Source organism: Sinocyclocheilus rhinocerous, unplaced genomic scaffold, assembly GCF_001515625.1.
Source record: "Sinocyclocheilus rhinocerous isolate Xijiao unplaced genomic scaffold, SAMN03320098_v1.1 scaffold166, whole genome shotgun sequence".
Taxonomy (NCBI): Eukaryota; Metazoa; Chordata; class Actinopteri; order Cypriniformes; family Cyprinidae; genus Sinocyclocheilus; species Sinocyclocheilus rhinocerous.
In genome coordinates, this window is record NW_015633186.1 from 2792139 (window position 1) to 2804494 (window position 12356).

General features: G+C 36.8%; 1 protein-coding gene across 1 annotated transcript in view; it reads right to left on the minus strand.

Annotated features, from left to right (window-relative positions):
* The window catches only part of LOC107743726 (unconventional myosin-XVIIIa-like), a 106500-nt gene that overhangs the window by 20664 nt on the left and 73480 nt on the right, over positions 1 to 12356 (minus strand). Inside the window, exons 22-30 of the mRNA XM_016557117.1 lie at positions 10795 to 10860; positions 9864 to 9953; positions 8428 to 8547; positions 7949 to 8060; positions 5122 to 5249; positions 4610 to 4764; positions 957 to 1080; positions 628 to 828; positions 59 to 131 (exon numbers count right to left, since the gene is read on the minus strand). Of these exons, the coding sequence (XP_016412603.1) occupies positions 59 to 131; positions 628 to 828; positions 957 to 1080; positions 4610 to 4764; positions 5122 to 5249; positions 7949 to 8060; positions 8428 to 8547; positions 9864 to 9953; positions 10795 to 10860 (1069 nt within the window). The remainder of the gene's footprint in view (positions 1 to 58; positions 132 to 627; positions 829 to 956; positions 1081 to 4609; positions 4765 to 5121; positions 5250 to 7948; positions 8061 to 8427; positions 8548 to 9863; positions 9954 to 10794; positions 10861 to 12356) is intronic.

The window sequence follows — 12356 nt, forward strand, 5'->3', positions numbered from 1 at the left end:
GTATGGGAGCTCTAAAGGCTATTATAAAAAAAAATTACACATATATATACATATATACATATATATCTCTCTATCTCTTTCGAATGCGTCTGTCTCAGTCTCTCCATCTCCATCTCCAGACGGAGCTTGGCCTGCAGGTCACAACATCAACAGCTCAGTGAATACAAATCCACACCTTCTGCAAGCATACATGCATTGGAATCCAGTGGAACAGGCGCTATATGCATACAGATGCATATGCAAAATATCCCTGTCGCACAGGCCAATAAAACTCTTTGTAATTATTATTATAATGTATGCAGACTGTGAGTATTGACAGTTTCTTCATACCGACACATCAGCTGAATTTACATGAATTAGCATATTACGCATGACAGGTGAAAATTGTGTGCATGGAGAATGTGCATCATTCCAAGAAATAATACGTTAAACATCAGGCAGCTCAATCCAATCTATATCCTTATTCTCATTACATGATGTCACGAGTGTACAGCTGGTTGGATTGTGGCGTGTGTGCATGGGTTTACTTAGACAAAGTTTGAAAACAAAATTGTTGCAAAAGTTAGTGAAAATGAATAAAGTTCTGACCAAGATTGAAAAAGTGTGATAGTGTGTGAGTTTGATTACCTGCTCCAGCATCTGAATGGTTCCAGCCTGTTCATCAAGCTCTTCTTCTTGATCTTTGACCTTTGCCTCAAGGTCACGAAGCTGCTTTTTAACCTTGGCCAGTGATGCTTCATCCTTTGTCTCCTGTGAGTTCAGATCTTGAAGCTCTGCCTCCATTTGCTCGAGCTTCAGATTGACAGCACATATCTCCAGATCCTTATCCTGAGAGAGCAGAGAAAAACTCATTTAGAACAACACAGTCTGGACTGAGCACACACGGGTACGTCACAGCCAGGAAAATCTGTGAGTGTGAGACAACAAAGGAGGATGATATAAGAGAGGTTGCTGACCTCCAGTTGTTGTCTAAGGCTAAACACTTCCCCAGTCAGCATGTCTTTCTCTCTGCTCAGTTTCTCCCGCTGACTCTTCTCTCTCTGCACCTCCTCCTGAGCCTGAGTCTGCTCTGAGTCAAACCTGCAGACATTGCATCCACACAAAAACACACACCATCAACAAACTTAATCTTAAAAAAAGAGGAAACAAAGGTACAGACACTTTCCAGATGCTTTACTCTCTCTGTTCCAATGTGGTGGAACGAACTGCCATATTGCACCTGATCTACTGAGACCAAATAAATCACAAATAAATTCCACAAGCACTAAACTACAACCATGATAGCCCTTCATATAATACTAAATATGAAAAAAATTATCCACCTAATTCTTCAACGTGGAAGTAAGCCTATGGGCGAGACTTCCGGTTCATTAGCCGCTATAGGGAAATAACGAGAAGAATTACAACGTGCAGTAAATGATAAACTGTTTGCACTACAAACCAGTGTGTTCAAAATTAAGATAATACCTTAAAATAATATGGTAAGACATATTGCAAGTAATATGCAATATCAAACAGCAAAACGAGCGGTTTTGTACAGCTAAAAATAGCTGGAAGCGAATAAGACCGGAAGCAAGACCCATAACATTTTACAATTGGCCCATTTTTACGGGAAGAATAAGGTGGATAAACAATTGACACTTCGCAAAGACCCACCCCGCTTAGTTACTGTTGCATGTCCAACAAGCCGAATGGCGCTCTCACACCACACATTATGTAAAAATACATCGCAGAGCAAAGAGGACACTGACACTGTGCCAACAGACAAGACAGCTTTCAAATTTTGTAATTTTTTAAGTTCAAACAAGAAATACCATTTTGTGGCTCTTTACTGTACCGTGACAGATCTCTGCAGTTCAAGCAGGACGTGAACTGTTCATCTCTTCCTCTTTACTAGTTATAGCATGAAATAAACATGAATGAACATCAGAAGGTATCTTGTTTCAACCACGGAAAGTCAATACACAAAGTTTTTTAAGTTCAAGTCCACCAACTTTCATCTACTCTCCTGTCTGGTTTGTTTATCGGACAAAATGGCAAACTTGGCATTATGACTGGTCAGACTGCCTGTCAATCAAACTCCTAGCGAAGGGTCCATTAGAATAAAATCACAGGGAAGTTAAAGCGATAGTTCACCCAAATAAGAAAATTGTCATCCTTTACTCACTCATTTTTTCTGTGGAACAAAATTAAGATATTTTAAGGAATTTTGGTAAGCAAACAGTTTTGATTCCCACTGATTTCCACTCTACGGACAAAACACACCAAGACATTAATCAAAATACCTTCTTTAATGCAGCAAAGAAGAAAGTCATAGTTTTAGAATTTTAATTTTTGGGTGAACTATCAAGCTGATGTTACAAATTTTTGAGCCAATGTCAATGGAACCTTTTTTTTCTTTTCTACACTATTTTCATTTATTTTTTTTCAGGGAACAAAGCAAATATTGTTTAACAAATAAATAAATACCCACAACCCACATTAAAATGAAATTTAATAGAAAAAAAAGTGTTATTTTAGAAAGTTTTGTTAGGTATGACAGTTTTTGTCTATGACAGTATACAGTAGTTTATCTATTTCTGCCATTAATAAAAATTTATTTCATACAAGTTGCTGCCATTAAATTGTATATCATGATTACATCTGCCTCCCTGCTTTTTAGATATCAGTATTTGGCATAGAAAAACCCGTATTAGTTGACCACTAGTCAAAATATATACAATACAGCAATTAAAGCGAATTTCTAATTCTTGAATCACTAATCTCTCTAATCACTATAATCAAAGCACAAGTTTAATGTGAAAAAAGGTTTTACCAAAAACAAATAACATGATACAAAACAACAACAAAAAAATAGCATACCTGCTTTTCCTAAAATAGCCAAGCATAGCAGTGTTGAGAAACTAAAATTCATCTAAGCTTTACAGTATTGTGTGTGACTCGTGTGTCAGGAGGGGTATTAGGGAAGAGCGTTCTGATTGGGTTAACTTGCAAGTGGGTAACAATGAGCGAGGAGGGGGGAGTTGTGACGCTTTGGGGCAAATCAGTTTATTCTTTCCTCTTTTCCTAGTTCTCTCTTGTTCTCCACCCCCTTCTCTCCGAGGCCCTGTTATGATCCCATAAATGAGTCTTATGCAACTCTTTGTGTTGATCCGAGCCCCACAGAGAGATGAAGGACCGCTCTCCTTGCCCTCCCCCATCTCTCCTACTGGCTAAATATGCCGTCACCCTGAGCCTCGGGCCGATCATTTCATTTAGAGTGGACTTTCACACATCCCCTCCGCAGTGGCATGCACAGCCTCTGCCTGTTTACTCAAGAATCTAAAGAGACTTAGCTGCAGCACCTTCACACACCACCATCACTCTGCTTACAGCCTTCTGGCTCGGAGTAATAGTCTTACAGATTTAATTTTGAGATGCTTGTTACTGAGGCACTGTTGGACTATTCTTAAGGCTTGTTCACACCAAGGATGAAAACTGTAACTATAATTGTTCTAATTCTATGAGAGTAGAGAAGTCCACACCACAACTACAACAATAATGGCACAGAGAAACAATATCACTGGATTTTTTTCAGAACAATTTTTCCAGCTGACAAACGATGAATACATTGAAAGCCGATAAGAATCCACCCAGCTTTTGTGCATTTAAAGCAGCAGACAACATAACTGCAGTGCACGCTTATAATATACATAACTTTATTTTCTGTTGGTGTGGACACTAAAATAATTATCTTTATAGTTATCATTTTTGGTGTAAACAGGCCTTACTCACACTTCCATCGTCAAGTAATTCTACTGTCCTCAAAGTTGCTGTGTGAAACAAACCACCAAAAAAATCTGACGATTAACAAACTAGAGTAAGATTTTTAAAAATATATAGATTTTCCAATTTATTGTGATCTTCATTTGATAGAGATCTTTAAAATCCTAAGGTGTTTTTTTTTTAGTCAATACCTATTTTCAGTAGATGTGTTTTGCAAGATTAACTCATTCAACCACACAGCGTAGACTGTGTTGTTGTTTAAAATTATTTTTTCATGATATTCCAAGTTAGAAGGTTGGCAAAAGAAATCATAGTTGTGAATGCTTGCAGTCTGTATTGAATGTGATTCAATAAAAAGATTGTGTACAGCGATAACAGCAAGAAACGTATTTGTATTGTCTAACAAACATAACACGACCAGTGTAGTCTGATTCACATAATAATTACTCTTATCAGAGTTCTTTTAATAAAGGGCTCAAATAAAGAGCTTACCGGTTTGAATCAGTTTGGAAAACTCTTCTGTATAATTTACAGCCTTAGCAGAAAGAGAATTTCTTTCAGTATGTTTCTTTCAAGCAAACGGTCATCATAACGTAAATGCACCCCAAGGAATCATAATGAAATAACACTGAAATGGAACTGAGAGCCTGTGAATCAGAATCGAATCAAATCCACAAATCTGTACTGATTCCCATCATTATAGCATACAGTTATGAAGAACAGGATTTTGGGCCAATGAAATTCCACTTTGGGTGGGAACATACGAGCACCAAAATATCTTGCTGCTCCATGAAATATCCATTTCTTAACTCTTGATAGTAAATCTTTATCTAGTCTGACTCACTTTCGCTGTTTTTTCTCCAGGTCGTGGTTGCGGCTCTGCTGCCCCTCCAGGTGCAGTTTGGTGTCCTGCAGCTCGGCTGTCAGTCTCTGACATTTCTTCTTCAGCTGCTGCGCCACGCGCTGCACCTCTTCATTGTCCGCCTGCAGGTCTGTCAGCTAAACACACAGATTCTCAGTGAGTCTGTACAGGTGGATCTGTCCATCCAGTGTGTGTCTTGTCTAGATGTATGAGTTTCAGCTAATACATTCAAGCTTGAGACAGTACATGCTGTTGTGTTGGACCACACTGCCAATACGAGTGAAGTCTGAGTCTTTATGATGTGTTGGTTGGTTTGGTAGAATAAAGTCAGAAGGGATGTTGGAAGGGATACTGATTTCCACAATTAAATGAAAATAATAAAACAAAACAAAACTAATATCTGATAACATATGAAACCGATATTGTGTACCAGACCAGAGCCGTCAGCTTTCGTGTGTGTAAAAATGTTATTTGCGTGTCTAAGACAGCCTTACCTTTCTCTCCAGCTGCCTCTTGTTTTGCTGCTCCACCTCTAGTTTGTCATCGAACTCTTGCTGGAGTCTCTTCTTGGTAAACTCGATCTCTCTGATGGCTCTCTCATACTTGAGCCTCCATTCTCCTCCTGAAAACACAGTCAGCGATGATTAAGGCCACACAATTCATTGTGAAATGCCCTCCGCTGTAAAAGGCTGTTATTTCATTAAATAAATATGTCAGTGCTTCAAAGCGAAGTGGCGGCACTCTTTTGTCTGCTGCACATAGCCCAAGTACTCTATCTCAACAGGTTCAGTGCACTTGTAGTTTGTGGTGCAATTAGAGATGTCAGATGCCGATCATAAAGCAGTTAAATCATATTATTTGGAATCATAATTGCAATATGATTTTTGAGATGAAACACTGCATGCCAGATTGTCCGAGGTCATTCCCTAAAGAGAGCCAAGGTTTAAACTATGGACCTCTGCCAGGGAAATTTCACTGCAATCCTTTTGATTATGGCTCACACAAAATCCCATTCTGTGACTTTGACAGATATATAACAAACTGGGGGAAAAAATGCAAATATACACAACTTAATAAATCAAAGCAGAAAAATGAAATGCTCTGAAACCTAGATATGAGAGGTGGCTTTAGCGATGGCATGCAGAATGGAGCCAATCCACGTCACCATTAGAGAAGGTAATTGCTGGAAAGGGAATAAATCAAATGTCCGTGGATTAGCATTAAGCCTTAGAGATCAGCTGCATGACACAGAGGTGAGAACAAGCAGTCACCAGTCTGACACATGCATTTAAATGAGCTCAGTTCATGACAGCAGTGATTCTAAGAACAGCACTACTGAGTATGATCACGGTCAGGCTTTCATAGAGAACAACATGAGAAGAAATAGGAAGGACTGAGGAATAAGTAAGAGTAAGTGTGTGTATGTTGAGGGGAGAAAGAGAGACACTGAGAAAAAACATTTTCCAGGAATAGGGTGTAAAATATGGCCTAAAGTAATTATTTCCCTTTTCATCAAATTTATAGTGAAAGGAAGTGCTTAACCCTCAGAAATACTGATCATCAACCTCAGATCATCAAGGTAAACTGACAACTAAGCCAGACGGTTATATTTTATTTTTTATATAACATTTGCGATTTGTGCAATTTTTCCAAAGAATAGCATTTGAAACTAAATACATATTCATATTTTAATACATTCTAATAGTAAACTACAACAATAATAGGCTAAATACACTAGCGTTCAAACATCTATTGTTGACAAGACTTTTTAGTGAGCATTAAGGTCTTTGCACACCGAATCTGAAATTCTCATCCGAAATTTTCACACGTTATAAAAATAAATACGACCTCACGTTGTGTCAATCACGTTTACACACTGCCTCCGAAACTTTAGTCCGTCATAAAAACATTCGAGATCAGGTTTGATTTTCTGCGTTTTCAAATCCGTAGCAAGCATTTTGATAGGAAAGGATGACGAATACAGAAAAACTAAAAAAAACATACGAAAATTTCGGACTCAGTGTGCAAGGACCTTTAGTCTCCAACGACTACCAAAAATAAAAATGTTAAATAACCTTTTTCTATTTTAATAGATTTTAAAATGTTCCTGTAATGGCGAAGCCAAATTTTTAGAAGCCATTACTCCAGTCTTCAGTGTCACATGATTCTTCTGAAATCATTCTAATATGCTGATTTGCTGCACTAGAAACATTTCTTAATATTATAAATGCAAAAAACAGCTGTTTTTTTCAGGAAACGTATTTGAAAATATATTTGAAATATAAAGTTTTTTTTTTCTTTACTGACACTTTTGCACTCCAAGAACAGGGTTGAAAACCACTGTTCTATAGAAAAAAAATTTAATCCGTAACAGGGTTTAAAATTTAAGATATCACTTAGCAGGTTCTAGCTAGTTTGGTGCTAAATGTTGGTTTGCAGTATTTTCTATAATTTAAGAAAAATATTTATTAATATTAAATAACCATTCAACCCGTTTACCAGTTAAGCTTGATGAATGCAGTCAACACTGTAATATTTGTAAAAATGGAAAATTCTAAAAAAATTATTTACTCGTCTTCACATCATGATGCAGAATGGGTCTAGTCTATTCGGCATTACAATTCACAAAATCAGACATGAACAAAGCATTACTTTACTAACTGAATATAAGCTTTAGCAATAGTTTGATGGTAAATCTATTGAATTGTTGGATACAGTCAAGAAGGTAAAAATCTCTTGAGGTGGGCCCAAAAAATGGATCTGATGGGTTTAAAAGTTACTTTTCATGCTAGGTTAATTTTATGTTAGATAGAGTTTTTGTATCTAACAGTTCTCAAAGCAAACCACGTGGATTTTTGTCTCTAATACTTTAAAAAAAATAAAGAGAAACCAAATTTTCCCTCTTCATGGAAAGTTCCAGAAACACAAGTATAAAGGAATGAAAAAGAGCGAGAGAGACAAAGAGAGAGAGATCGTGCGTATGTTTGGTGTTTTCAGTGCCCCCTGGCATTTCCATATAAACAGCTTAATGAGGAGCAGCAGCTCTGATGCTGCAGATTATTTTCTCATTTGTCTGGAGGTGCCACGCTGAAACGCTCAGCACACCTGAAGCTCTCCTCTTCACCAGAGAGTCATGGGCCGCCACACTCATGGAAATCCTCCCAGATAACCCTTCAATTCTGCCAAAACGATTCAGGAAGGCTGTGATAGTTTTCGCTCAAAGCTTTGCTCAAAGCTCAGCCAACGCTCATGAGGGAATCCCTTCACCGAGATGTTTGATTCCAAAATTCCTCCGTCCAGGAAATGACATCACAAACTCACCAGTGTCATCGTCGTCCATTTCCCCGTTGAGCTCTGATGCCCGTATGAGTCGTGCCTCCATCACCTCCATCTCCATAGATTCCATCTGCTTCTTCATAGCGTCAAACTTGGCCTGACATGCAAACACACACACACAGACGCAGAGCACATCAGCTCTCTGTTCTGCAGGGAAATACTCAGACCATCTGCTCACACAGGCAACCTTGAGCCTAAGAGACATATAAAAACTCACACACACACACACACACACTCCAGGCATACAGAGACAAACACCTGCAGTCTCTCGCTCACACACACTATGTCTTTCACATTGATATTTGATATGAGACGACACAATTTGTATACGGCTCACGCTCTGCTTCATGAACTGCATTGTCTGTGCATAGGCAGAAAATATCTATTTCAGGCATGAGGAGATTTCCTCACAGAAAACCATCAAGTCACAACTCCGTTTCTGTTCAGAGGAGTGCGTGTGGTACCTGTAGATCCTTCATGTCTTTCTCGAGCCTCAGTCTCTCCGAGGTCTCGGACTCCAGCAGCTGCGAGGCGGATTCGCCCGTGTTGCGCTCATCGGCGAGCTCTGACGAGAGTTCTGTGATCTGAAACACACATATAATGAGCGAACATGAAGTGTGTGACCACGAGATGTGTCAGACATGCTCTATGCAAACTTTAGAGTAGTGTATGAGCTCATCTCACGGACATATGCAGCACTTCACATCTGTATCATCGCTCACATATTTCACACACAGATGATGGATTTTTTTGTAATGTGGTGAGATGGTGACAGCATGAGGTCTGGGTGTCTGTGACTGTGTGTGTATGTGTGTGTGTGTGCGTGAAGGTGTGATTTTGTACACTGATACAATACTGATATATGTATAGAAATAGCCTGATGTAGGAATTTTATTATGGATGCCTTATATTGGACATGTAAATGCAGGGATGCATTACACTTTGGTATCAAATTGACAAAAATGGCAACAAAAAAACCCTAGATATTTGACCCAAAATATGTTTCACATTATGCTTGAATTGTGATGTTATTCTAATAGACCGATCTCTGTTTATAATGCTGGTTGTATTAATTAAACAACATTCAGAAGAAAAAAGCTGTCTGAATACCTTTAGCAGCTTTTACAAGCATTAATGTACAGTATTGTACTGTATCTAAAAATCATGCACTTGCAGATGGTGCCAGTCATTTAATAATTTACTTTCATTAAATTTCCTTTTTTTCCTATTACTGAATGTTTATTTGAATACTTGAGATATTGCTGTAACCTTTTAATTCATTTGTTTTTGTTTTGTTTGTTTTTTACAAAAAAATAAGTTTTTGTTTGCTTGAATAATAAATAATAAAATATATTATATGAAGAATATACATTAAATGTATACTATTTGATTATATTAAATATTATTATCAATACTATATAAATTAATGTAAATCAATTATATTATTTAAATATAAAATATTATTGTATAAAATACTTCAATAACGTTTTCTTGAATAATTAATTTTATGGCATTGTTTTTTTTTGGTTAATATTTGTATTAACATGTATTTTTTAAACAAAAGGGGTTATGTTAATTATTATAACCCCATACATTTTTGCTGTTAACTTGAATTATTTATTTAAATGTAACCAATTTTATTTGTTGATATTTATACTAACATGTAACTTCTTCAATAAAACATACTAATTAGTGTAATTCCATTCATTTTTGCTGTTATCACAAATTTCTAATCTGGAATCATGAAACACCATTGGCACTGCTTACTGAAACATTGGTATTTGGTATGTGATAAACTTGTAAACTTTAGTTTCTTTATTTATTCAATTTGAATTGAATCTGAACTGAATTTGAAGTCAATCTCAATTTAATTTAAAGTGAATTGAATTTCAGCACTAACCTTGCTTTCCAGTCGGTCACTATTGAGTCTCAACTCATTCCTCTCCTTCTCCACTTTCTCCAGCTTCAACTTGAGTTGCTGAATTTCCTCCTAAAAGACAGACAGGCAATCAAAGGAACACAATAATAAGACAGTCAGAAAGATAGGATGACAAAATTCAGCTGATACTGTATGTAGAAAAATGACCACAGACAGACAGACATTCAGACACAATGACAGCCACTATATTTAGCGAAGTATAGAGATAGACAGGTGAGATAAATTAGAACAGAATGACAGACAGGTAGAAACCCTGCCCTATTCTCTGAGTCTCTGCGACTCTGTAACGCAAACCTCCTCCCACTTTCCTAAACTTTTCTTTTGCCAACTTGAGAGAACTGCAGGCTACAGCCAATCGGTTGCAGCTATGAAGGCTGTTTGTGCAGAGGAGACAGTGACTCTGTGTTTGTTTTTTAAAAGCGGGCTGTTTGGAGGCAGTGTCAGCACCCGTCTGTCTCTCGCAGGAGCACGCCTGACTGCATGGCTACACAGGCACTCAGCGGGACGCGGCCCAGCGGACGAAACATGCACGCACGCGCACACGCTCTGTGACATGCTAATGCACTCCCCCGCGGGAAGCAGAGTTGCTTTTGATCCAGCTAGCTACATAGGTAATGTATGCATACACACACAAACACACACAACTCTACAAACACTCGGATTGACATGAAGCCACAGAGACAGTAATCAAAGAGACGGGCGCTTTGGGTGTGACTGAGTGCTGCAGTTGAATTTGAGAGGGACCCCCGCAGGGCGGAGAAACCGAGAGGGACATTAAAAGCCACACAGATGGGCTTTAAATTCAGCTGTGCTATTGTCAAAAGGCAAAACCTGTACATGACATGCCTATTTAGAGCATTTGAAGTGGTTAGCGAAGATGACGGGCGCTTACGTCTTTGCCACGGATCTGTTCCTCTGTAAGCTGAACCTCGATGAGAGGACGGACGGTGGTGAAGAGCTTTAGAGTGATTTGTTCATAAATCAAATTAATAAATTAAAATTACAAATTAATTCAACTTGAGAACTTAGATTTTTCATATTTATAGCATGGCATGAACACACAGTCAGTCATCTCACACATCTCAGTGTGCTACCCACTTATTTCCACTCTAAACTCAGAAAAAAAACCGCCGCTCTACTCCATCAAGTGGACATAAACATGGCTTACATACTAACCCTCAGCAAAACACCCATTACTTGTGTTGATCACAGGAAGAATAAATGGAAAACAAACACATTTTCTTCAATGAGGCCGTCAGAAGGCTATACAGAGGAGTGATTTCTGGATCTGAAAAACAAAGACATTGTGTTTATGACTGCATGTTTTTCCTACTGCTGTGCTTGTGAGAAATTGTCAGGTCTTGTGCTTGTGAAGTACAGTGGTTCAAACCAATCAGAGGCCAGATGGACAATAGCAGGCCTGTGTTTAGAGGCCAGGGCCCCACAGTTAAAGAGCTTTCCTTGGGGAAAACAGCACTGAATGGACCTTTTCAGCTCCAGGACGTCCACAGTATGGTCCGCAATAAGCCTGAGGGTGGGACTATTGACTCTAGGGGTTCCTGGTTTAGGGGTTCCTAAACGCAAGGAACCACCAAGTGAGGTATAACCCCAAAAGCAAGCAAAATGTTTTATAATGAAATATGAGAGAAATATTTATTATTTTAAAACTAAATAATAGTATTTTAAAAATGAATATTTAAAAAAAGTTTAAACTTTGTTATTTAATATAATAATATTTGTAAAAATGGATGTAATATTTACCTTTTTTTTTACATTTTATTTATTACATTGGATAGGCCTACTTAAGTATTTTACAGAATTATCCAATTAAATTAAATTGAATATTTAAGAAGTGTTTAAATGTAATATTAAAAAATTATTTAAAATTAAAAAAATGAATTAATAAATAAATATATATAATTTTTTTAATAGTATTTTCTCTTAATTATTTATTTTAATATTTTATTTATCACACTGGGTAGGGCTACTTATCAATTTCAGAGTGTTATCAAATTAAATTTCATTTCATTTAATATTTAGGAAATATTTAAATTTAATATTAAAACAATTTAAAATAAAAAATAATAAATATACTGTATATTCTTTTTTAATAGTATTTTCTTTTATTGATTTAATTATTCATTTTCATATTTTATTCATCACATTGGGTAGCCCTACTTATCAATTTCAGAGTGTTATCAAATTAAATAAAATTTTATGTTTAGGAAATATTTAAATGTAATCTTTAGAAAAAATTAATTTAATATTTAAAAAAGTTAATTAACAAATACTAATTTTAAAATATTTTATTTTATTTATTTATTTTTACATTTTATTCATTACAGTGGGTAGGTCTACTTATCAATTTCACAGTATTATCATGAGGCTTATGAGAATCTATTAATGAGACTGTGTGTGTGTGTGTGTGTGTAAAATATATATATATGTATGGAG